Source organism: Oculina patagonica, chromosome 4 (genome assembly GCF_052425735.1).
Source record: "Oculina patagonica isolate OP01 chromosome 4, crgOcupat, whole genome shotgun sequence".
Lineage (NCBI taxonomy): Eukaryota > Metazoa > Cnidaria > Anthozoa > Scleractinia > Oculinidae > Oculina > Oculina patagonica.
The window spans coordinates 15,266,841-15,292,189 of NC_135761.1; the positions used below are offsets into that span (position 1 = coordinate 15,266,841).

The following is a 25,349-nucleotide window of genomic DNA, read 5'->3' on the forward strand; positions in this document are numbered from 1 at the left end:
GTTGAGCCGTTGAAGGTGAGTCTTTGAAGTTGACAACCACTTCTGCGTGTTATCGCAAACGTGTGCCAAATTTATGTCTCATCTTTCTGGGACAGGATTAGTAATGTTTTAATAAATTTCAAGACTGTAAAACTTTTCCGCATGCAGCAAACTTGCGACACGAATTGTTTCGTGTAAATCGCATCTACGACTTGATTAAAGTTGTTGTGCACGACACAAAAGATATCGTAGAATCTTGTAACATGTTTTAAAACTTTAAAACGGTCATAGTCTCAGAGAACAGTCATAGCCTTAGTGATGAACGTTTTGTACACCCGTGTATTTGTGTGCAATTTTTGCATGACACGAGCAGCGCGCGCAACATCAGTAGCATGCGTCAAAGAACTGTAAATCGACCCGAAGTTTTGACGCCTTTTTTGGCTATTCTTGAGGGATTTGAGATTTCAGAATTCAGTGTTTAGTTTCTAAAGAACCCACCATGTTTCGATCGTCACAGGTCAAATCACTGAAATACTTCGTCGAAAAAAAATTTTGCTCTGACCAACTCACAAAATATCTTCTTTTTTATCAAACTTCAAACAAAAGCTTCGGTGGTTAATTTACCTTTACCCATTTCCATTTTTTTAGTGTTTCAACTGAAGAATTTAATAACTCACGAGTTTTGATACCAGAGTTCTTGGAGAAAATCATTCTTTCCTAGTATAATTTTTATGCCACCTGTTAACTCAATACCATGACTTGTTCCAAGTTTTTATTAAATTCGCAATTTTTCAGTGAAGCGAAGAGATTAGCCACGTTAAGACTAAAGCACATGCGAATTTCAATATAAAGTTAATCAATTTCCCATGTATCTGTAGCATGCGGAGAGGATTAAAAACATTAAAAAACTTTGAGCCTTTCCTCCACCTCAAATTAATACGATTTTTTGAGATTCAAGATTCATTTGAAATTCGCAACCAGCGAAAAATATTAATTTTCAGTAAAATGGATAATGTGCCAGTTTTCCTACACATGCCGTTCAGTTATTGTATTTACGTAGAAACTCACTTAATGTGGATAGCGTTGATTTTCTCAACGTTTTATCTCCATCTGAAAGGAGATCTCTTCGTATTTCAAATCTGAAGTAGCAGCTGTGCAGATCTGTATTTATTATACAAATACTGAGGTTTACTCATCAAACGCCCAGAAAAAAATAGCAATTCTATTGGTCATACGATTTTTCTCACTAGTGAGAAATATACGATACGACTTTTTTTTTCATACTTCAGAAAGTTCTTTCGCCGAAGCGATAAAAGAATCAGATAAACTTCGGTGATTTCTTTCTTTTCTATTCTTTGAACGCACGATTTTGGAGTTAAAATATTAAAAATATCTTTTTTTACTGCTATAAATTTCGCTGAAATCTCAGCCTCGTCAGGCATGTTCCGCATTTGTCTCGTGCCGAACCTACTGCCAATTAATGCAAGCTCCTAGATTTTCTGTCCTGATTAATACTGGGCAGTTTTTACACAGGGCGCCCATACAAGCGGCGTGACTGTTGTTGTATGTTCGAAATATAAAGAAATGTATAAGGATTTTGAAAGCGTCTTATTATCGTTAACTTATTTCGAGTAATGTCTATGTTTAAGCTTAAAATAAACGTAAACCTACCTCAACTGTTGTATTTTGTCGTTTCTGCGGCTCAAAATGGCGAATTTGAGCGATTTGGAGGGTTTTGCGTTGACTGTTGCTTCACGTAATCGCTCAAATTCGCCATTTTGAGCCGCAGAAACGACAAAATACAACAGTTGACCAGGTAGGTTTACGTTTATTTTGAACTTTAACATAGACATTACTCGAAATAAATTAACAATAATAAGACGCTTTCGAAATCCTTCTACATTTCTTTATATTTCGAACATACAGTCACGACGCTTGTATGGGCTCCCTGTGGTTTTAATTGCTTCGTAGAGATGTTTACGTTTGATGTGACTAGGCAATGATTGCTTTGGTTTCGGTTTTACGACTTGTACTTGAAATTCACTCTACTGTACAGTCTCTTTCTCGTGACCAATCAAAAGTAAAAGCACAACCAAACGCGACTCGCTCACATGTTTTCCCGCGCTTTGCGCTGGCTACATGTATTTGCTTTGGTTTTGATTGGTTCGCTGGATTGTGTTCCTAGTGATTGGTCAGTGTGACTACTTTGATGTTGGTTTGCGACACTCAATCGAAAATTGCTCAAACATTTCTCAGTCTTCGCTAAATAAAATACAGCAAATAAATTGAAATTCGATTCAGCCTGTTTATGTTGTTTTATTGTACTACAACGGGCAATACAACTACACACATTTCAATCTATACCCAGTCGAGGAAACAAGGGCCGTTGTTTGTAACATGAAACAGTCAAAGCCTTGATTTCAGGAAGGAAAACCGTTTGACAATAAATATCCAATGTTTTAATGCGAATGTCACTGTGCAATTTTCGTCATTTTTATTCCTATTTTAGCGAACTCGCTAAACTAGTCAAAATACAGGGGCACCTATCGAGAATATAGTTCAAAACCACTTAAAGATAGCACTGTTGAACGTATGTTAGTATTTAAACGGTAGATATAGATATAGATGTAGATCTACTTTGATGTTGGTTTATTTGATCTACTTTGATCTACTTTGATGTTGGTAGATGTAGATATAGGCATATTTTTATCCCCTAAAATTTTTTTATCTGTTCGGATTTCCTAGCTGAAAGTCTAGTGATCCGAAAGTTATAGGGATCAAAACTTACCTTTTCGAAAAAATTCCAGCCAGAGAAAGGCTCCCGAAAATTCTAGGTGACCTTTTTAGAGTAAAAATCCGTTAAAAATGAACAGTTATACCATTTTTAAGATATTCGAAAATCCCAGGAAAGGCAGGCAAGCAAAAAAATTTACAATGAATGTTACGAAAATTCTAGATCTCAAATCGTCTTCCGAACAGATATTTTAACGAAATATTCCGTTGGGTGCCCCTGACAATACAACAACACTAGACTAGAAAGTTACACATGCAGCGGTACTACACAATTAAAGACAGATTTTTCCTGTATTTCCTGATTCTAAAATGTTCCTATAATATTTGCTAGTACAAGGAAGTTTGGCGACCTTTCAGCTCCATCTTAATAAAAGTATTTTCTTCTACACTTTTAATTCTTCCACCTACGTCACGTCGTCAATAACGACGACAATTACAGGGCGGGAAATTAAAAATAATTTGACTCTTATCGCAAAAAATATGCAAGCTTAAAAAGTGAAAGCATGCAATGTAACCAAATACAGTTAACAATTTATACAACATCAGACTGCTAATGACTAATCAGATTCTAAAGTTTCGTTATAGTTTTGATCAATGTAGGAAATAATGAAGGTGTGTTGTACGTCTCTGAAGCATGTCCTCTGCTGAGGAATAAATAGTCATAATTTATTTTCATGGACAATTATTTCATTGTATAAATTCTCATAGATAAAACAATTCAAGCTAAATTATTTTGAAAACTCCCCTTAAGTTGCTTCATGCAGATGCATGACTGATTGCTTAGCAACTACCATGACAAAAATTCATGGTGTAAATTCTCATAAAAAAATAAACAGTTCAAGCTAAATTATTTTGAAAACTCCCCTTAAGTTGCTTCATGCAGATGCATTGCTTATTGCTTAGCAACTACCATGACTCAAATTCATGGTGTAAATTCTCATAAAAAAATAAACAGTTCAAGCTAAAAATTATTTTGAAAACTCCCCTTAAGTTGCTTCATGCAGATACATGGCTTGTTGCTTAGCAACTACCATGCCTGACAAACAACAACGCTGGTTCAATTGATTCCTCAATGCTTTGACAGCAATAACAAACAGTATGTACACTCGTTACAAAGTGTCTTTTTTAATGACAGGTGTCACTTGTTACTTCTTGTACTGTCCTATCAGACGAAGGCGTGGGTAATCTTGAGGATCAGTCCCTTTAGGAATGGCTGTTTGACTGAGGCTGAAATTGCAATGCAGACGTAAAAGCAGAGTTAAGCAGCAAACATGATAATAAAAGTTATTGATGAGGTTTTTGTGAGTGAGAATAATAAGTGAGTAAGTGTTATCAGCCGAAGGTGAGGCATAACTTACCGAGATTTATATTCGAACACAAAAACCGAAAATTTATACATTTTTCTGAAAAAATAAGGACCGACTACAACCGCACTTTTTTATGCAGTGATGTTTCTCGATTTTATTAATTGCCAGAATTAGTAAATTGTCGTTGAAGAAGGAGAATGCTCGGACGATGCCCCAAGTGAATGCGAGAATAATTGTAGGTTGCTACCAGAAAAATGTAGGCCTTAGCCAATGAGAAGACATGCAGATAGTGACTAAAGTATATAATAATGTGGTTAAAAGGAGGCTAGACAACACTCAAGATACATAAAATGTATCAAATTGCCTATTTGAAATAATGGGCATGATTACTCTTTGTGTACAAGACGAGGTCTAACAAATGCCAAATAAATTCAAGGTTAGGAAATCTGTTTGAACTTTTTAAGTGATCATATTCCATTGATTCATCGCCAGTTTTACCAACACACAGAAGTACAGATTTGAACGAACACATTTCAGTGCATACATAATTGACAAATGAGCAGCAAAGCTGTCCAATGATAGTAATCCAATTAGAATACACTTGGACACCAACACAATAACCCACACGTGTCTATCTCTAAATAATATTAATTAAGAAACAACCATTCCCGGCCTCAGTTACTTTTCAACCCAGTGAATGCTTTGTAGGTGAAAAATGAAATGTACTTACTAAATCCCTTCCAGTGAAGCATGGGAATGAGCAGTTTTCATAAGAAGCTTAAACGTCTCTTCTTTCAGGGGAACATAACATTTGTGATGCTTTTCATCAACAAAACCACGTGAGATTCTTCGTCTTTCAGTTTCTTTATAACCTTTCGTAAAAAGAAATGAAGAACTTTAACTACTGTCAAACAGTTATAATTATAGTACAGTACCGCTCAAATGTAGTGCAGTCCTGCCTCGCGAAAAATTCGCCAGTAATTGACACAAACTATACTCAGCAAAAAAATTTCTGACTTCTAAAGCTAATGATTAATCACTCACCGTGCACCCCTCCTCTTTCCTTTCCCCACTATCTCCACCACCACCAACATGAACAGTTCTTCTAAATAATGTTTTAAAATTTGTTATTAAAGCTGCGAATATTGTTCATCGTGGTGTTAGATAGGAATGGACTTTTATTTGTTGTCTCACAAAAGAATTGATTTGAGATGTTGATCGCAGCGTTTATATATTTTTTTTTATTTTAAACTTACAAATTCTAGCTAGTGGCTGAGGACAGATGTGTAAAATGTCTGAAGGGAAACATATATGCATTGTACTATTCAAAACTAGCACACTCATTGAACAACCCATCAATTTAAGAATTGTTCCAAACCTCGTTTTATGTTTGCATCAGGTTACACGGCTGTTATGATTGCACACATGCCATTTTATATATTTTAACCAAAACATGACACATAATTTATGACAAAATCAACAGAACATAAAGAATGCTTGTAATAAGCTTTAAGTCTGTGCCAGGCCAACATGACCATCTTGCCAGAGCTTATCCCGATTTCCATTGCATAAGGCAACTAGGAGTATTTCTACCTGCTCCCCCTCCTGGATGGGATGCTAGTCCCTCACAGGGCACCAATGTACATGTACCCAAAATTGGCCAGTAACTCTTCTAGAATACAGTTTTCCGACGAGGAAATATTTTTCGCCGATTTTAGGCTGAAAAATTCTGCTCTAAGAGGACATTTCCGTTTTAGCAAGTATTGGATAATACAATTACAAGTGTTTAGTGTCCAGATCTGTATCGTGTTACACTGTGCACGTGTTTCATCACTTTTTGTTGCAGCCAGCAAGATCAAGATGTCGCGTCAGTTAACACTTGGCCGGTTGGCTTCAAACATAGCATTCCTCACAGAGATACAATGATGCAATGAAGGAAATGAAATCGCCTGATTTTGTTTCAACTAAAAATATATTTAATTGTATTGTATTTACAAATTTTCAACTCAAAATTATATTCTTTTCAAAATGCTCAGCCTCCTGGGGGTTTATTCTCAAGGATATTCTTAAAAAATCGCAAATTTCAGCCTCGATATTTTTATAAACTAGATTCTTATAAAATAAAAAGAGTGTACCCATTTATTTATACAACTGGGTGGAGAAGGGCACTGCAAGAGCAAATTGTCTTGCTCAAGAACACAACACAATGACCCCGGCCAGGGCTTGAACACACACCGCTGACACTACCATGCCTCCCAAAAGAAGCTTTAATTGGGTAAAAAGGAATCTATAAATGGGTACATGTATTTTAACAAGCAGAGAAGAGATGGCCAATTGTACATCATGCATTAATTAATAACTCTTAATACTGCAATACTGTCGCTTGCTTCTAAGGGTGAACACATGCTGCCGAAACATGATCTACAACCCTCCAAGTTTATTTTTTTTTCCTTAGTGGCCATTTGGCCACTCACTACTAAGTTTGGTCGAAGTGTCACATGCTTTCAATCCTTTTTCTCAATTTTAGTCGCCAGGCTGTCGACTTTGGTTCCAATTTAGTTGCCAGCTCCAAAATCTTAGTCGCCATGGCGACTAAATTGGTCTTAACTTAGAGGGTTGATCTACTGTACTTACTTACTTACTTACTGCCCATCATGCCTGTGTGGCACATAGGGCAGCAACCTCTGATCGACTATAATTGGGTATTAAATGTAGCATGATTGGTTGTCAAACATTTGAAGTTTAGCAGAGGGAAGAAAAACACAGATCAGGATCAATTTTTGGGAAGAAGTCTCTATATTCAATCTTTCTGCCATTTCGAAACCGGAATGTGTTGAACATTCCGTGCAAAGGTTGCTGTTACGGTCTGCCAAACTTCAAAGGTCTGATGACCAATCCTGCTACAGTTACCAGAAGATCATGTTTCGGAGGCACGTGTTCACGCTAAGATGCAAGCAATGGTAAAACAAGCTCGATCAGAATTTGAGAACAAAAAAGCAATTTAGAAAGCACTACATTTATAACTGGTACCTGAATATACTTTGGTTGGACTGAAAATGTCCACAGGCTTGGCACTTTCTGCTGCTTGTCCTTGAGGAGATTCTCCCACAGGACTCCAAATGTACACTTGTCTCAGCTTAGACAATGAACCCAACTGCATAGCTAGGGCAGACATTCCTTCTTCGCTGATCAGGTTGCCCTTAAGATCAAGGCACTGAAGATCACAGAGAGACTTGAAAGAGAGACAAAGTGCATCAATTCCAGCTTCAGTGATGTTGTTGTATCCCAGGTACAGGTCATGCAACTGGCTAAGATGAGGAAGGGTAGTTGCCAATGCTTCAATTCCAATATCAGAAATCAAATTTGATTTCAGGGACAGTTTTCTTAAATTTGGTATGAGTTTCAAACTTTCACAAAGAGACATTAATCCACTGCATGTGATATGGTTTCTCTCAAGATAAAGCTCTGTGAGCCCTCGCAAACAAGGGAGAACTTTTGCCAGGCTTTCTGCACCTTCATCTTGAAAGACATTTCCAGATAAGTCCAGAGAAGTAAGCTTTGGGGCCTTCTTGATGCAATCTCCGATGAATGTCCCTTGATGTAACAGATTTGCAGACAGATCTAACTGTATCAATCTTGGGCAGTGAGAAAAGGCTTGGCCAAGGCTTGTGTAAATGACTCTTGAGATCTCTTTGGCACTGTCAGTATCCCGATTTACATCATGTAGTGAGAGGCTTTCCAGTCGGGGAACCTTGTGCAGTCCTTCGGACAGTGCTTTCACGCCTTCAGCACCGATGTCGATGTTGTTATCAAGAGTCAAACTGACCAGCTCAGGCGTACAGGACAATTTCTCAGACAAGTATATTATGCTGTTCTGGGTTAATTTGCAGCCACTCAGATTTAATGATTTCAAATGTGGGACAAATTTCAGGGCATCTATCACATCCTTCATATCTTCATCTCCCATGCCACTGTAGCTCAAATCCAAATGATGAAGGTTTGGGCAGGACTTGATAATTGATGCAAATTCATCGCCAATGTCTTTCCTTGAGGCATTGCCACTGAACACAAACTTTTCCAAGGGAAGATTGCTTGACAAATTCTGGCTGAATGCTTCTACCACACCATCACCGACTATATTCTGATTCAAGCAAAGTTCCCGTAGAGATGGCATTTGTGAAAGAGAGTTCGCAAAAAAGGCTGCCGTCTGTCTATCCAGCTGACTGTGCTCCAGAACAAATGACCTGAGGTCAGGATTGTTTTGCATGAAGTACGTCATGGCCCGCACACCATACGGACTAATGTCTCGACCAGTTAGCTTCAAGATTCCATCAAGAAGAGTCGCCCCTAATTTGCCAGCAAGGTGACCCTGATGGGATTCAAACAGTGCAAGAACAAACATCTCAAGGAAGTCATTTGCTTCACCACTGTCAGAGGCAACAATACTTTCTTTGAGATTTTCCAGCAAAGGTACAAACACAAACTCAAAGTTGTCTCCAACAAGCCCAGAAACAAAATTGAGCAGCATAGAGTCAGAGGCTTTCTTGACACACTTCAAGGTTAGCGCAGAGACATCTTTAACTTTTGTTGGATCATTCCCGGCAGAATTGATCTTGTAACTAAGCCACAATGCTGCCGCATACTCGTGAAAAGACTTATGAACAAAGCAGCACTTTCGCACTGGCTTCAATCTGGAGGTGCTTTTCTCCTGAGAGAGCAATCCAAGTTCAAAAAGAACTTTGCTGGAAAACTTCTTTTCCAATGCTTGGACATCAAACAGCAGGTTGTCTTCAAGTAAGGCATTCAGTGCAATCTCCCCAAGAGCTAGCAGATCATTATAGAGATCCTTGGGGATATCTTCCAAGCTGCTGAACACTTCCTCTGTAGAACCACCCTCTTCTGAATTCTTCGCAAAGTGCCGTTTTACCATTAGTAGAACAAGCTCAGTGAAAAGAGTAGTCAGTGTGGACAGGGCAGCAAAGGCTGTATCTGGGGCCTCCTCCCACAATGCGCAAATCAGCATGGCTGTCAAGGGGACCTTTGCAATGTCTCCAATAACAGGGTGTGTCTCCATTTCGGACAGCAAGACTTCTGCAGTGTCAGCATCATCTTGGAAGTACTTGAACACATAACTTCTGATGTTCTCTGTGGTGAATCCTGTGATTACCAGTCGTGTGTCCATCATTCTCTGGATGTGCGTTGCTTTACCCGGCCGTGAGGTGAGAACCACACATGAATTCCGAAAAATCCTTCCGCTCAGGATGTCTTGGAGATGCTTCAGGCAGGAAAAGTTTGCTTCATCAAAGCCATCGAGAAGAAAGAGAACATTCTCCTGATGGGTAGCAAGGTGACTGAGAAGCTGCGTAAATGGAATGGAGAAATCAGTGGGAAACAACTGCTGCAAAATAGCATCCTTAAAACCACCCTTCATTTGCTTCAACTCCACAAGAATCACAATTGTGTATGGCAGCAACTTGCCATTGCTGATAGACCAGTCATAAGCAATTTTACACAAAAATGTGCTCTTTCCCACACCTGCTTCTCCTTCGACAAGGATTCGTCTCGGCTTGGCACATCCTGGGCGGCTGGAGAAGATTTCATGGTAGGAATCTAGCGGCTTTTGAACTGATCTTGTACCTTGGTTTACAAGTGATACAATTTCCAAATTTGTATAAATATGTTCTATGTGAATCTGAAATGAATCATTCCATGTGATTGGCTGAATCCACCCAATGACATTTTGATAATGATCACGTAGTGATTCTTGCATACGCTGTAGTACTGCATCCCCTGTTCTGTTCTGAACTGAAGACAAAATAAATAAAAAAATAACTTACAATAATATTAGTTCAGTTATTGCTTTAGAAAGGGCATTCTTTACATGATGTACCACAAAATACCCATCTTAAGCCCTGGAATATAGAACTTCCTAAGGGTTTTTGGGTGGGCTTCTTACTGGATGAGCTTACATCAGAGGGTAGTGGGGGAGAGGGTGGGAAGTCAGGGGCTTACAATGGGCGCTACATTCGGTAATCGAACCCAATCAAACACCAATCGTTCAAATGGGTTTAGTAATCAAACTCACAATAAAATTTGGTCTCTTGAACAAAAATCGAATGTTCAATTAGCAAACAGTCGACAATCGTACTCAATCGAACATTCGATTATGAAATTACTGTTGTTTGTTTGTATATTTTACGACTGTCTGTATGCAGTGAATGAAATGGTGCAACTTCTGTTTGTGTACTATTACCGTGACATTTTAGACAGAAACCATATCCTTCCCACTATAATAAAAATGTAAACAAAAGTGCACTTCACTATTAACTGTTGTTTTCAGCTCTCTTCTACAAAATATGTAGAACCAAACACTGACATTCAGTTAGATATTTGGACATTTTTCTATTTATTCCCTTAAATAAATATATCGGAGAAAACGGGAGGCCGCGGGACGAGGGGCCGCGCGACACGTGAGAACACGCCAGGGGGGACGTGAGGAGACGGGAGACAGAGCGAGACGACAGAGAGAGAAGGGAGTACAGCACGCCACCCCTCGAGCCGAACTCCAGAAGTGAGAGCGACGAGCCGATAGACGACGGAGAACTGATGACAGCTCCTGCGAGTGAGGGGGCCGGATGTGGTGAGGGAGGAGGAGGAAGGAGAGGAGAGACGGCGGGGGAGGCGGACGCGAGGGACCCCGAGGAGCGCGAGACGAGGCCAATCCCACTGCGCCAGCAAAAGGAGGGAGGCGGGAGAGACATGTGGAGACAGGGAGGGGGGGGGGGGGGAGACGGCGCGGAGGGCGCAAGCCAACAGAAAAGGACAGGACCGGACCGCTGAGAGTGAGAAAAAAATAAAGGTTGGTTACGTTAAGTCCTGCATCAAGAGATGGATTCTGAACAAAGTCGAATCAGATTGAGTTTGATTGTGTTCAACTGGGTCGATAATTTTGAACTCACAGCAAAATAATGTTCAATTTTGTTCAATTACAGAACCCAATAAAACTATCGGTGTTCGATTGGGTTTGATTAAATTTTGGTTCGATTTTGTTCGATTGGATATGCCAAGCTCTCTAAATCTTTTTGTTGGTGAATTTATGAAATACCGTAAAATTATTCTTCCTTCTTAATGCACCTATCATGTAGCGGGGGGGGGCGCCCGGAATGATCGTGAGGAGGCCCGGGGGGAGATCGACGGATGGCCCAGGGTAGGGAGGTAAAGAGAGAAGGACCACCATGGGGTGACCATAGTGGGGGGGGGACAAGAAGCATCCCCACCCCGCCCCCCCCGGGCAACATGATAGGTGCATAAACATTCTGATACTTGGACAATTATTCAGTGGGTACAAACTTCAGTACACTTTATACACCGTCATTCACAAAGTATTTATTAATTTATGGCAAAAGTGGATCTTGTCCCATTAGCTAGCTGCATCTGAAGACTTCATCGGCTGAATTTGCCATCACTTATGATTTCTGAAATCTTCAATAATTTATTTGAAAAGTCAACGAGACATTTTTACAGGTGTTACAATTAGCGAGATGTTCCGCCTACAGAAGAGATACCTAGATGTTCACCTACAGTTGTAATAATCGGCTTATTCCAGTGATTTGGGGAAAGTCCCAATAATAGATATTAACAGTACTTCATAAGCTTACCTCTGACACCAAACAATTCCTCTTTTAACTCCAAACGATTAATCTCAGTCAATAGTTCCGCCAAAAACACAGTATTGTCCTGGCCCAACAAGTTCCGGTTTTCGAGCTCATCGAACAAGTCTAGCGGACGAACAATTTTCTCCAGAATACCAACAGGAATATGTTGTTTGCAGACAAACTTTAGCTGGCCGAGTTCATGATCAGTGATTCCATTTGAAACAGACAGCAGCCTCGAGCGAAATGGATCCATCAAATAGATTTCAGACCCTGGGGATTCCTACGTATCTAAATTCATACTCTCGCGCCTTCGTAGATTTACTTACGGGAAATCCATCTTGTTAATAATCTGCTGGAGTTCTGTTTTCCATTACAAAACGTATCAAATACTCGATTACTGTACAAATGGTCACAAATCTGACAAATGGAAGGCGGAGAATATGACGAAGATTATGCAGTGAACGCCCGTCCGCGAACTGTCCGCTGACCTAGCTAATCGTCACACGCCACTCGTCACCAGTCGACGAAAGAGAAACGCAAGATGCAAAGATGCAAAGGTAAACGTGGGAACGGACCTGGGAACCTGGAAACCGGGAACGCTCGAATCGGAACACGTCGAACAGCTCCTAGATCCTAGTTGTTCATGTAGGAGGATGTTTCAGGGGTTAACTCTGCTTTTTTTGCAGGCTATGAATTCTTGGTTTTCACGTGATGTCATCAAAATTCTAAAGTCCGGTATTGCAAGACCCCTGAGTTTCAGGAGCCCATTAGCCGGAGCATGCAAAAAGATCCTGCGTCTGTAAAAAGGCATTTTCACAAGTAAAGTTTTTTTTAGATAGAATTTTCCCGCGAATTGGCTTCAAACTGAGCCAAACACAAGCGATTTTGTAATAGACTGTTGATACGTACTTACAGTACCTCGTCCACCTGGGAAGTTTAAGTGTTGTATATCCACTTAAAGTGCTGTAGATCCACGAGCCGGTATCGCCTACCGGCTCGTGACATCAATAACAGGACAGCCAAAGACGCATAAAAAACTGATGTCAATTTGTTTAATAAACAGAAGTTTCGAGAAATCAAAAACCATAAACTGAACGAAATCGTCATGGACATTGAACAAATAGTTAGCAGAGGAGGCTAACTATGGGAAAAGTAAATAAAAAAAACATTTTCGCCGGGTTGTTTATTAGGAGAGTTTTCACTCGGAAAATTCTCCTATTATAATGATACTCGGTCTTATGATGTTCCTTAGGGAGGCGCGGTGGCCTAATGGTTATTGCGCCGGACTTCGGATCAACCGGTCCGGGTTCGAGCGCTGGCCGGGGTCATTGTGTTGTGTTCTTGGGCAAGACACTTTACTCTCATAGTGCCTCTCTCCACCCAGGTGTTTAAATGGATACCAGCGACATAATGCTGGGGGGATACCCTGCGATGGACTAGCATCCCATTCAGGGGGGAGTAGAAATATTCCTAGCCGCTTAATGCTAGAGAAACCGGGATAAGCTCCGGCAGCATGGGCTGCATGGCTCGAGGCTTGCCTTTTGTGACGTTCTTTAGTGATGTTTATTTGCATCATGTGACTATCCTGGTGCCAGAGGCTTTTCAGTTATAGCTTTAAATAGATGTAGTTTCGGCAAAATATTATTCGATGTTTTGTAGCGCTTCTACTGTTGTTTCCTTGAAGCTTATCCTGGTTTCAGTAGCCTGACGCGACTAACAGAATTGCTTCTTCTTTTGGATGGGATGCTAGACCACTCCAGGCTCATCCAGGCTTCCGTTTTGGTTCTGTGAGCCATTTATATAAATGCACCCCTGCCCAAGAGAGCCGCGGACATATTGACTCCTGCCAGGCTCGAATCAGGACTGCTCAATCCGAAGTTCAACGCGCTAACCAGTAGGCTAGCATATTTTCCATAACTAGCAAGCTTTATGGGACAAAAAGGAACTGTACACTCAAATAAATGCTTTATTTGAGTGTACATATCACAACTATTTCAAATTAGAGCAATTCTCAGTCATATAATAGGCAGAAATTCTTTTGCAAACTATCAGTGACATCTGTAATAAAAGCGTTTTTATATTTGCATAAAGGTACACAGAAGTTGCTAAAGTTGATTCCATAATGCTTTGCGATCATAGCATCGGCTATCCAAGCCGGAAGTACTTCCTCTTGTTTTATTTACTGCTGGCTGGATCGGCTTGAAAATGTCCGCCTTAAATCGATCTCTTGTTAGCTGAATTACATTAAAGAAGCTATGTGTTACAACTGAAACGCTTCTTGAGTCAAAATTCTTGGCAATGGCTGTTACATCTACGATCGGCGGACAGAGCGGTAAGCCATATGATTGTAATGTAGTTGATGCGGCAGCGCGAAAGTTAAATTCAGATTTCTCTTGTCGCATTGTACAATTCATTTGCCTTTACAAGACAGCGATAAACCTCAGGTTCATTGCTCTCTTTTAACGAGAAAAGGAAGTGTACAATGAGGGAAGAGAATATACAGGCGTTAATTTAATTGAAGCTTCAGTAGTATAGAATTCCGATTTCCCGAACATCCAGGGAAAACGAAAATTGCTTCGAGAAATAGGGAATAAAATTACAGATAAGTACTATCCAGGGCAAGGAAACGATAGTTGGTTCTCGAGATCGAGAGTTTCGAGAACTAAATCGAGGGTTCGAGAAAATCGGGAATCTACTGTACATGTTTGACGCGTCTGGGAACGTTTTTCAGCAATCATTGATACATCAGGAAATGCTAACAAAACTGTTCACTTATTCGAACAGTTGCCATAATTTGAATGGAGTGTAAGCATTATTGCGGTCATTCGATATAAAAAATTACTTTTAAGGACTTCTAAGGATTTATACACAACCGTTTTTAAATTAATCAGTAATCGACAATGCTATCATGCTTTTATGTAAATAATTAACCATCATCGGTCACGCAAGAGAAGTTTTTGAGCAATATGTTAATATTTAAAAAAGATGTAGACAAAATAACTTTGTTTTGAAAGAGTCAGTTGATTGATTTTAGCTTAAAGTAATCCGGTACCAGTTTTGGCTGATTAGTTTAAGCCTTGTGTATGATTTTGTTCTCCCTTTTAATTTTTTTTTTTTAATTTAATAGTTTTGTACTCCATTTCTGTGCTACGTCGATTCCAGTCGTTTCTACATAACTGAGGAAAGATTAATTAAGGTAAGGATATTACACTATCTATGTCTCGGTTTCTCAGTCTTGTTGTCGCGGACGCCTGGTGAGCAGTTTTTTTACGGTTTGTTTTAAAACATTTAAACCATTTTTATCATACTTTTTACGTAATTCAGTCTTACGAGGGGTCTTACGACTGCAATGCATGATATTTTTAATAAACGAGTTTATCTATATCTACACATATCAACGGTTCATTGTACTCTTAAAAGTCTCGATTCTCATAAAGACCGCTGTCCACTCCCATGTGCGAAGCAATGTAGCAGCAATGTGTTTCAAACAGGATTCTAGCTAGTATTAGGTTCATATGATACTGAAGATTGCGCATATGACGACTGTAATTACTGCCTTTTTCACGTCTCTGGTATACAAAAGGGTAGGGATTTCACAAGTTTAGGTATGTGAAAGGGTATGAAAATCTGTCATTTACGTATTTAAAAGGGCCTTTAATTGAAATATTTCGAACAGACGCACCATATAGCCGTATCATTTGAATTTATTAAACGCTACAGAAAGATGCCAGTGGGATTTCTTGTTTTAGGTATATGTAATGTCATATACATTTAGGTATACGAAAGGGGTACCTTTTTTTTTCAATAAATGGTATACGGGGTACGTTTTCAGTCGAAATGGTATATAAAAGAGTAAGGGGTTGGACCTCTGGGAGGAGTCTCCCCGTATAAAACTTTTTTGACTCCGTCGGCAAACTCGCTTTGTTGTCAGTGTTATAAGGAATTTCTCGAGAATAACCGTTGTTGGAATCATTCGCTTTGCCGTAGTTTATCTGTGATACAATCACAGCAGATCTTCTCAAAAGCAACACCTATAAAACAACGTCTGCAAAACGTAATGTCTGCAAGACAGAAGCCTCGATCTAATGTGACAAACTGTTGATTTTTCGCATTGTTATCGCTCTTGGAGACAAGATTTTTCTCTTCCGGTGTTACGACAAACTGTCGTGATTGACACAATTTTTGCATTCCGATCGTTCTTAGTGGAAGAACAAAATTTTCAACTTCCGGTTTGCAGATAGCCTTTATAAACGTGGCGCGCACGCGTAATACGCAATCCGCTGGTCACTGTCAAGATTAGGGTTGCGGGCCTCTCTTGGGCCCGCAAATATTTTAGATGAACACATTATCGAAATTCACAACGGACAGGAGGGAGACAGATTGGCTATTAACAAGGGTATCCGAGGAACTGAACATAGGTCTATTGAGCACAAAACTTTAAGCTAGTGGTTAGATCGGGGTTTGAACCCGCGACCTCTGTATTGAAGTCGCTCTAACCAGGGCTGCTCTAACCACTCGACTACGCTACCTGCATTTAAAAAAGAAAAGACTAGCAAAAGAATACAATGTTTTTCAGATCACCAATTGAAAGTAGTGCCAGAACAAGACGACAACGACAATGGAGAGTGAATTTGTTTGGGTTTCCAAGGATTTCAAACCTCATGTAATCGGTAAGGGTGGATATGTAATACAAGACATTAAGGAGAGATCTGGAGCAGCAATCAGCTCAGCGAGCACAGAAGAAGAAGGTTTTACGGTCAGCGGTGATGCAGAGCAGATAGCAAGCGCAAAGAAGCTTATTTTGGAAAAAGTGGTAAGCACAATAAAGCACTACATAAATAATTCAAGTTAATATCGCAACGTCATTCTGATGATTTTATCCCTTTCAGTTCTAAGGCAAATAATATTTGGAATTTTACATAAAATTTCATCACATGAAATGATCTTGCTGTATTAGATGGCTAGCTCTGCGAGCGGGCAAAGTAAACCAATTGCAAATCCTGCGCTATAATTGGTTACCGCAGCGAGAAAGAAGGTGCTGTCATGCCCGCTCGAAATTGCTCGCCGTGTCCTGCAAGAAAAATGTTTTTCTTCAGCCATATAATAAATAATAATAAATCCTTGGTTGATTGAACCTGTTCCGTGAGGTTGCAGGGATATTGGCTTTGTTTTTTCTTAGTATAACTATGGACCGAGACCCACCAGCCATCTTGATCGACCTCACGCACTGTCAATAAATTCTTCCAGCAACTACTAAAAGAAAAGAATGTGGACGGATTATAATAATCTGTAAGATTACGGGGTCAGGGCGCACTGGAGGGTTAAAAAAAGTCGTTCATGTGAACGTGGGCGTCACTGGCTTACTGCATTTTGAATCATTGCCCATTATATCGCTTACATCCATGCACGTTTCAATATGGCCGAAATAATCATTTCCCATAGTTCCACTGTTTCGTGTTTGTTGCGTTCGACGAAGGAGAGCGCAAGCCTAATTTTGTTTTTGCTTCCTGTGTCTTTTGCGTTGGTATGCCTGTGTACTGTTATGCGGAATGAATCGAGCCGTAATGCGCGCGCAGATGTATGGACACCAGATTGGCCGCCCCGATTGATTTTTGCAGGGGCAAATATCGGCCAGGAAACTGGTAGCCACAGATGGTCTCGCTTTCGTGCAAAACAAGATGGCGTACCAAACGGAGCCTAGAAACATTATTTTGCTTGAAAAAAGTGTTAAAAACGTGTGACCAAAATTGTAATTTTGCCAAAAATGTCATGGAAAACATTAGAAGGTTGTCATCCAAGGTAGCAGAGTTGTCTTCAGCCACCGAACGTCATAAAAAGAGTGGAAATCGAGTAAGTTGATGCGTAGTTTCGTACGGAGTTCATTCGTAGGTAAACCAGCGTGTTTTCCTGCAATTATATGTCGTACAAAACTACAAATTGTTAGAATTAAATGCATCGAGAGTGGGTATAATACGGATCAAAATTGCTTTATCACTTCTTTGAATTTGTGATATATCGTTATTCCTAGAAACACTAGACGTTTTGACGAGGAAATCGTTGTATAGTGAATGTAATGTGCGTGTAGTGGATTACTGTGTGAACTATGTCTGTGGAATTTAAAATCTAAGTGAAACTATTTCCAGAAGTTTGTGGAAGTTTAAATCTCGTTTAGTGCCAAACGATCATGATAACAAGTCAATTGAAATAAATAATTATTTTTGTGTACATAATATTTCATTCATTCTATGTTCTTTTGGCTCGTCACACAATCTTTCTCACACTTATCCTCCTTGCGTTTAGTGAGGTATAAGCATAGTAACTAACTTTGGTATAAGGCATACTACTAGTAGGCCGACCATGTCGGATTTTTGCCACTGCCTGCTTACCTTGGGTCCTTTTTTACTTAAAGGTCTAACGCACTCCCCTAATCTCTGATTACTACTAGTATTAACCATTTACCATTTTTTCTGCTTGATTCATTCTATTACAGGAACTAACTTTGGATGTATTTTACAGGCACAATCTATTTCAGATTTTCTTGCTCATAAGTCAAAGTTGACTGTGGAATGTTTCTCTACAGGAGGAAATAAAACGAGGGACCTGGGAGCTAGTGGACATTCCAGATGGTTACAAAGGTTTAATAATTGGAAAAGGAGGAGCTAAACTTCGCGAGATAAGCAATCAGACAGGAGCGGAAGTAATTCGAAAAAGTGGGGAAGTGTATATCATTAGTGGAACAGAACATCAAAGGGAAAAAGCGAAAGTTCTTATTAGAATAAGAGTGGTGGGTGTATCTCTGTTAAAAAACGTTCTATTTCACATCTTTATTACTCAACTGTAATTAATATACGAAATTGACAAGCAGACATAATAAAGTCCATTTCATTGTGGTGCGAAAATTAAACTTTACGCATGGAATTTTTTGCGCCGACATTATCTGTTCACGGCATTTTCTGTTCCGAGAGGTGACAGTTTTCTGACAGCGAAACTTGAAGAAGATTGCGGGCTTCAAGAAACCGATAATAACCAAGGACAAATATCCGTGCATATTTTTAAAGTCAAATGAGTCAAATGGAGGCTTATTTGTATGTGGGAATTTTTTAATTGTAGGCTGTCGGAAGACTCAGGGGTGTAGAAAACGTCATCAAATATTGTTGCTTCATCGATGGCTGGAATCTTTCTGAGAACTGTAGACTTAAGCTGGAGCAAGAAGATCACGTGGTGGTTCAGGGCTTACATACGCAATATCGACTGAAACCGACCGAGGAAAGTGAATTGCAGGTATTTTAAAAGCATACACTCTTAATATACTAAACAGTATTCGTAACGGTGTTTGGAGCTTAACGAGTTCTATCAAAAAATGTTTGGATTTTTTAGACATGCTTCAACTTTGCTTCAACTGTTAATATTGAATATATCAAGGTTGAAACCTCTGAAAGTTAAATGTAAATATATAACGCTGAGGAAACATAGGGATTATACAAATGGTTTTCTGGTTTGCCGTTTCGTGATCGTGGCCGGGTTGTTCGTAAGCCAGTTAACACCAACCAAGAATAAATCAGTTGATCGAGGGTTCAGTTTTTCTTGCATAGAAATGTTTAAACAAGAGTAATTAATAGACTATTTACTAGTAAATGGCCTTGCTAACCATGATCGAGTCTCTTCGTAGCTCAGACGAACAACGAATTATTTGCCGAAGCTCGTCAAGACGGGTAACACGTCTCTTGTATAAAAACAGCCATTAACTACCAAAGTTAAAAATTACCACTTTTTTTCTTTGTTATGTTATCGCGTTTTTATTTTTTTTTTTTTTTTGTGGAGATGGAGAACAGTCGATGTCAAAAGGAGGACAGGGAAAGTTAAAAACTGAACTCATAATTCACGCTATTTCTGACCCACCCGAGTCAGTTCTGGTGCTCTATAACCTTTTGTTAAATTAAATAAAGCGTAATACACTAATTAAACGATGTGAATTTGTTTTTCCTTAGGAATCTTTCATCTCTGACAATGACCCAAGCTATTTGGTAGAACTCGCGCGTGCGGCTTTGGAATCGCTCCGTATGCTCAAACGTGAAAGGGAAGACAACGATTATCTGGAAGCCGACATGTGGTGTCATTTCGGAACAGCCATTATCCGGGCACCAGATGAAGGTAACATGAGTTTTACTGCGTTAAATTCAGTTAAAACAATACGAACAACATTTTCTTGCTAATAGTCGCACAGTAATTACAAAATGGAACATGCAGCTTGTTGTTAGCCCCAAACACACAACACGTTTGGCCATTGCAATATAAAGCAAATATTCTATGGTTTATTTGTCATTCACTACCAAGTCCTATGTAAGTTTTCCTTCTATAATAATTGACTGTTTTTAATTTTGCTGGTTACGGCATTTTGAGCACTGCGTCAAAAACCCTTTTCGGGTTCGGAGGCTGCATGCACATTGCTTCTCTAAAATTGTCGTCTTCTAACTTGTCCATAACACTGTATAACTATAACTACTATGTCATCCAAAAACAATGTCTGAATTTGACTGTGGTTTTAAGTGGATAAATTTTGATTTTATGTTTTAACCGTTTCGGTTCGCCATTTTCGCGATACTAGACACCCAATCAGAAATGATGTTAGGTTAGTTGCGTAGCAAGTAGTGGTAGTAGACTAGATACTAGACACCCAATCAGAAATGATGTTAGGTTAGTTGCGTAGCAAGTAGTGGTAGTTCTTAATGGCTTTATGCACAACCAATCAAGTAGGGGTGTACCGATACATCGAACTATCGATGCATCGCGATTAGGAGTGCACCGATAGCGATGCATCGATCGCAAATTCAACTATCGATAACAATCGCAATAGTTTCATTAACTATCGATAGTTACGATAGTTTTTCAAATGGTGTCCTGTAGTAATTTTTCCTTGATTGATAAATGCCTCTCTTGTTCTCTGCTGTCGTTTCTTGGCTTTCTGTTCGTTGTTTCAGAATCCATACTGTATAACAAGCCATAAAAGCAAACTTCACGGACGTCGCTCCGCGTTCAAAATGGATGTTCGAATATTTACTCCACCCCCCTCTACGAGAAAGAAATGATTACAACGCTATAAAGTAATTCATTACAATACTATCGCAATAGTATCGCAATAGTGTCACTACTATCGCAATAGTATACCATTCTCACTCATTAATTATGCCGCTCATTGTCCGGCGTGGATAAGACATGGGAAAAGGTTGTGGCCTAGGCAATGAGCGACTGGGTGAGAAAGCACTATAGCTGTGTAATACGTCGCCGAAGGGGAGGTGGGAGGGTCGAAAATTCGGACTCCCGGCTTGCGTATCTGTTTCGAAATGCCCCGAAACTAAGGAAAGGGATCTTTAAATACGGCGATTGTGCACGTGGTGATTAAGCATTACCTAACGCAACTATCTATAAACAAATGGGGTTATGTAATCCACGCACTTCTGAATTCCGCGTCATAATTATGAATGAGAATGGTATACCATTCTCACTCATTAATTATGCCGCTCATTGTCCGGCGTGGAAAAGACATGGGAAAAGATTGTGGCCTCCGGCTGCTCACACACCTTGCTGCTTCAGTACAAACCCAAAAGATCTTCCCACTAATAGGAAAGAATACCCACAAAATACACCCTCTCCTCAAAACTCAAAAAACCCCTCAAACCCCAACCGGTATGCGAGAGCCCCAGCCCGGCTAGTGGGGTTACTTCCCTACACCATAGCATGTGTTTCGATCGTGGCTTATAAAGAGAGTAGGAGCTAGATCCAAGAAACCTCCTTCAAGAAATCGCCAAGACCTAAGGCGGGCAGATTAAAACCAGTGTTGTTACAAAAAGGAAAACGTAAGACAAGAAACGAAAAATGAACAAAAGGGAGAAAACCCCACTAGCCGAGCCGGACCAGGAATCCGTCGTAAACGGATTATAGGGCGTAACTGAGATTACCCTTCTGATCGCGACAAGGCCAGTGGAGGGGGTGGACTGTTTAAAATTTTATATTATTTAAAAAAAAAGACATATTTGAATTTTTATTTAAAAACTTCTAGCTAGGGGAAAAAATTAAGGATAAAAATCACTCCCATATATCCCAGGTTGTTGTGTCTAAACGTGGATCAAACAATAAACTCCAAGGATAAAAACGGCCAACCTGCGAGCTTTTAATATTTACACACTGAACCTACAGAGATACACAAATCCATAAAACAAAAATGCGTGATACCTGTCTATTTAAAGTTCCGCACTGGGATGTGTTACGTAACAAACCTTACGTAACCAACTCGTAAACACTTTAAACCTAAGCTCATTAACACGCTAACACCAGTAAGCTTTTAAACAAGTCCATCAAACGGCAACTACTTGATTTTCTTGACATGCAAGCTAAACAATTCCAGACCGATATACCATAACAAAACACTTAACACACTAACAGTTAAAATGATCGACCCACGATACACAGTTCAAACTTTAAACAAAACCGACAAAAGGCTCTTGCCGACTTAGCTCGACACACGAGCCAACTTTTAGACTAAAACCGACACGGCGTGTAACAAATTGTGCTAAACACAAGAGCAAACATTGAGCAACGTAAAGCCGATACACGGCATTTGACAATTTCTGAGCGACACACGAGCGAACGTTTTAGCTACAGCCGACACACGGCATCAGACAATTTCTGCTCGACACACGAGACAGCCGACAGACGGCATCTGCCAATTTCAGCTCGACATACGAGCAAACGTTTTAGCTGCAGCCGACATACGGACTCTGCCAGTCTCTGCTCGACACACGAGCAAACCGTCTAGCTATTACAGCCGACACACGGCGTCTGCCAATCTCTGCTTGACACACGAGCAAACGTTTTAGCTACTTCAGCCGACACACGGCGTCTACCAATCTCTGCTCGACACACGAGCAAACGTTTTAGCTATACAGCCCATAGGCGTCGGGGGGGGGGGGGGGGGCCCCCCTACAGCCGACACACGGCGTCAGCCAATCTTTGCTCGACACACGAGCGAACGTAAGCTACTACAGCCGTAACACGGCGTATGGTAATAAATTGCTATAAACAGAACTACGTATATATAAAACACGCTACGCGATAAACGAACAGATAAGTAAGCGACAAAGAAAACCAGATAAAGTTTTAAAATACCGAGTAAACTATTGTTGTACACGTTGTCCCGCTAATCCGGCATGCTGTGGAACTTGCGAAGCGGCAGAGACTGGATATGTAGTATAAGTCTTCTAGTTAAACAGCAGCGGCAGGGTAGGTACAGCCATAAACTTGAGAAAATAAACAACGAAACAACTAAAGCACGTGGTTGGGCTTCGGCGACGTAGCGCGAGAGTATAAGAAAATTCGCCCGGACTTCCCTTCTGAATTCCGCGTCATAATTATGAATGAGAATAGTATTGCAATAGTAATTCGACTATCGCAATACTATCGCAATAGGCAAAATGACCCCAATAGTCACCCTTAAACCAATGGAGATTGAAATATAATTTGCACAAATTTTGAATAGTTTAAGACACGGCGATGTCTCCTACACAGGCTTTTCCAAGGCCGATTGTGCGCGGATTCTGATAGAGAGTCGCGAGTGGGAGGATTGGGAGCGAGCGCGAAGCGCGAGTGGTGGGTGATGGGAAGTGTCTCCCTTCGCCTTCGCTTTTCTCCCAACGATTCGCAAGCGACTGGGGACGAGGCAGGGGCAATATATGGAGCAGGTGGAGAGAGCGTTCGCTCATTACATGACAGCGAGGAGTTATAAAATCACACAACTCAAAATGTCCATTGCGTACCTGGAAACAATGTATGCGACAGTCTGTCCACACAGTACTAGGACGGATAGTTGTCAGTAGCCGAGTAAAGGAAGTTGTGTTATCTTTCACAGAGAAAGCTGCTGAGGGAGCCTGGAGCATCGAGGAGGCAACCGCAAAGTTTCAAAGAACGGCGGAAGGGAGTTATTGGAGAGCTGAAATTAAAGAAGGAGTGGATTTTGTCGAGGATATCTTTAAAGGAAAAAACTACGAAGAGACACCTGGGGAATATACTGAATATGTCGCAAGATATGACTTGACATACGTATCTCCATGCTGTTTTGAAACAAGGTGTAAGGTATTTTTTTTTTTAGGTGTAAGGTAAATTGATCTGTAGTTGGGCCCGGTTGCTTAAACAAACTTTCAAACGTTTTATCTGTTTTTATTTGTTTTGGATTACATTGGCTCTCCCGGGGTTTTCAGTTAACTTTTTGGGAACAAGGGAACAAAAGCTGTTTAAGGGAACAGGGAAACCCAAAATCGAAGAATTACCGTTTTAGGGAACACAAGAAAATCTTTGTTGGGAACAAGGGAACATACCCCCCCCCCCCCCTCTGGGGAGACCTTATAACATGTTTTTTCGTGATCCCATGGAGACCCATTGAAGCGCTTTCTACAAACTATTTTTAGATAAACATAAAACACAGAGAAACCAAGCATTTCATGAATGACACTAACCAGTGCCGTAGCAAGGGGGGGGGGATTTTTTAACGTACGTGGGGGGAAGAAAAAAAATTTAAAAAGGAAAAAAAAAAAAAAAAAAAAAAAAAAAAAAAAAAAAAAAAAAAAAAAAAAAAATTTTTAAAAAAAAAAAAAATTTTTTTTGGGAAAGGGGGAAGAAAAAAATATGGGCCCCCCCCACTAACGATATATTCAACTGAAAAGAACTGAATATGTTTTAACTGTTTAACATTTTATCGTTCAGTTATTCGATTTGCATGTGTTGTTGAATTTTTTGCTAAAAAATAATCGCCTTCGAATTCATATCATGCACCAGGCGATGTGAGGGTGACGAGACAAGTAAACGCAAATTAATTGTTTTTACTTAACAGGTGTGGGTAGCAAAGGAGAACGCCAAGTTGGAGGACATACCAATCCCGTTTAGTGACGTCAAGAACATTCTGGAGGAAATTCACTTTGAAGATGAACTTACACGGTCACGGTGCCGAGGATGGCTGGTTCTTCCATCTCGACGATATTTGCAGGCCGACATTTTATTTCCTGGTTGCGTATTTGATTGCAGACTCACCATTCGTGGACGAACAGGTGACGTTTGGCGTGATTGCTATGTTTTGTGATGTAAATGTCGGCGTCGGAGTAATTTTTTAATCAGTGCGTGCTTTACATAGTAGTGTATATATTTCGCTTTACAATTAAATTCTCAAGATGACTCAAGACGCGAAGGTGTTTAAAATGGAACATTCAAGAAAAAAACGATTTCTGAATGGACAATACGGCACCTCATGATGATTTTGATAAATTATCTTTATTTATAGCGACAGAATGAGGTGGGGAGGGGAAATTAAGGTTACGCACAACACCTCCTGTGGCCGTACAGCAATTGCATCTTCCTCGTGCATTTCTTTCCTTCGTTTTAAAATCAGTTTTGGTTTCCTGTTTTTGTCAAAAACAAATTGACATCAGTTTTTTATGCGTCTTTCTTGTTATTGATGATAAATTGAGTCACAACATTGTCAAAGTTTGTTGTTGATCCACGAGCCGCTACACTTTGACAATGTTATGACGCAATTTATTATCAACAAGAAGCTTGAGAAGCTTGAGAAGCT

General features: G+C 40.0%; 2 protein-coding genes across 2 annotated transcripts in view; one reads left to right on the plus strand and one right to left on the minus strand.

Annotated features, from left to right (window-relative positions):
• Nucleotides 1-2,283: 2,283 nt before the first annotated feature.
• Nucleotides 2,284-12,196, minus strand: LOC144649612 (NLR family CARD domain-containing protein 4-like). The gene is made up of 5 exons (XM_078509139.1): nucleotides 11,738-12,196; nucleotides 7,110-9,884; nucleotides 4,810-4,951; nucleotides 3,008-3,999; nucleotides 2,284-2,522 (listed from the first exon to the last, which is right to left on the minus strand). Exons 1-4 carry the CDS (start codon nucleotides 11,985-11,987, stop codon nucleotides 3,918-3,920), a joined length of 3,249 nt encoding a protein of 1,082 aa, XP_078365265.1. The 5' UTR covers nucleotides 11,988-12,196; the 3' UTR covers nucleotides 2,284-2,522; nucleotides 3,008-3,917.
• Nucleotides 12,197-13,892: 1,696 nt separating this feature from the next.
• The window catches only part of LOC144649607 (uncharacterized), a 35,459-nt gene continuing 24,002 nt past the window's right edge, over nucleotides 13,893-25,349 (plus strand). Inside the window, exons 1-8 of the mRNA XM_078509133.1 lie at nucleotides 13,893-14,066; nucleotides 14,862-14,930; nucleotides 16,311-16,547; nucleotides 18,315-18,518; nucleotides 18,845-19,015; nucleotides 19,723-19,885; nucleotides 23,637-23,860; nucleotides 24,615-24,828. Coding sequence (XP_078365259.1) covers nucleotides 16,353-16,547; nucleotides 18,315-18,518; nucleotides 18,845-19,015; nucleotides 19,723-19,885; nucleotides 23,637-23,860; nucleotides 24,615-24,828 — 1,171 coding nt within the window. The 5' untranslated portion in view covers nucleotides 13,893-14,066; nucleotides 14,862-14,930; nucleotides 16,311-16,352. The remainder of the gene's footprint in view (nucleotides 14,067-14,861; nucleotides 14,931-16,310; nucleotides 16,548-18,314; nucleotides 18,519-18,844; nucleotides 19,016-19,722; nucleotides 19,886-23,636; nucleotides 23,861-24,614; nucleotides 24,829-25,349) is intronic.

What these genes read in the sequence shown, in the direction of transcription:
- LOC144649612 (XM_078509139.1), bottom strand. Translation starts at nt 11,987, where the DNA reads ATGGATCCATTTCGCTCGAGGCTGCTGTCTGTTTCAAATGGAATCACT. An exon ending in TCCAACCAAAGTATATTCAG is followed by an intron (nt 4,952 to 7,109) that starts GTACCAGTTATA and finishes TTTTTACGAAAG; the next exon opens with GTTATAAAGAAACTGAAAGA. An exon ending in GCTTCACTGGAAGGGATTTA is followed by an intron (nt 4,000 to 4,809) that starts GTAAGTACATTT and finishes TTGCAATTTCAG; the next exon opens with CCTCAGTCAAACAGCCATTC.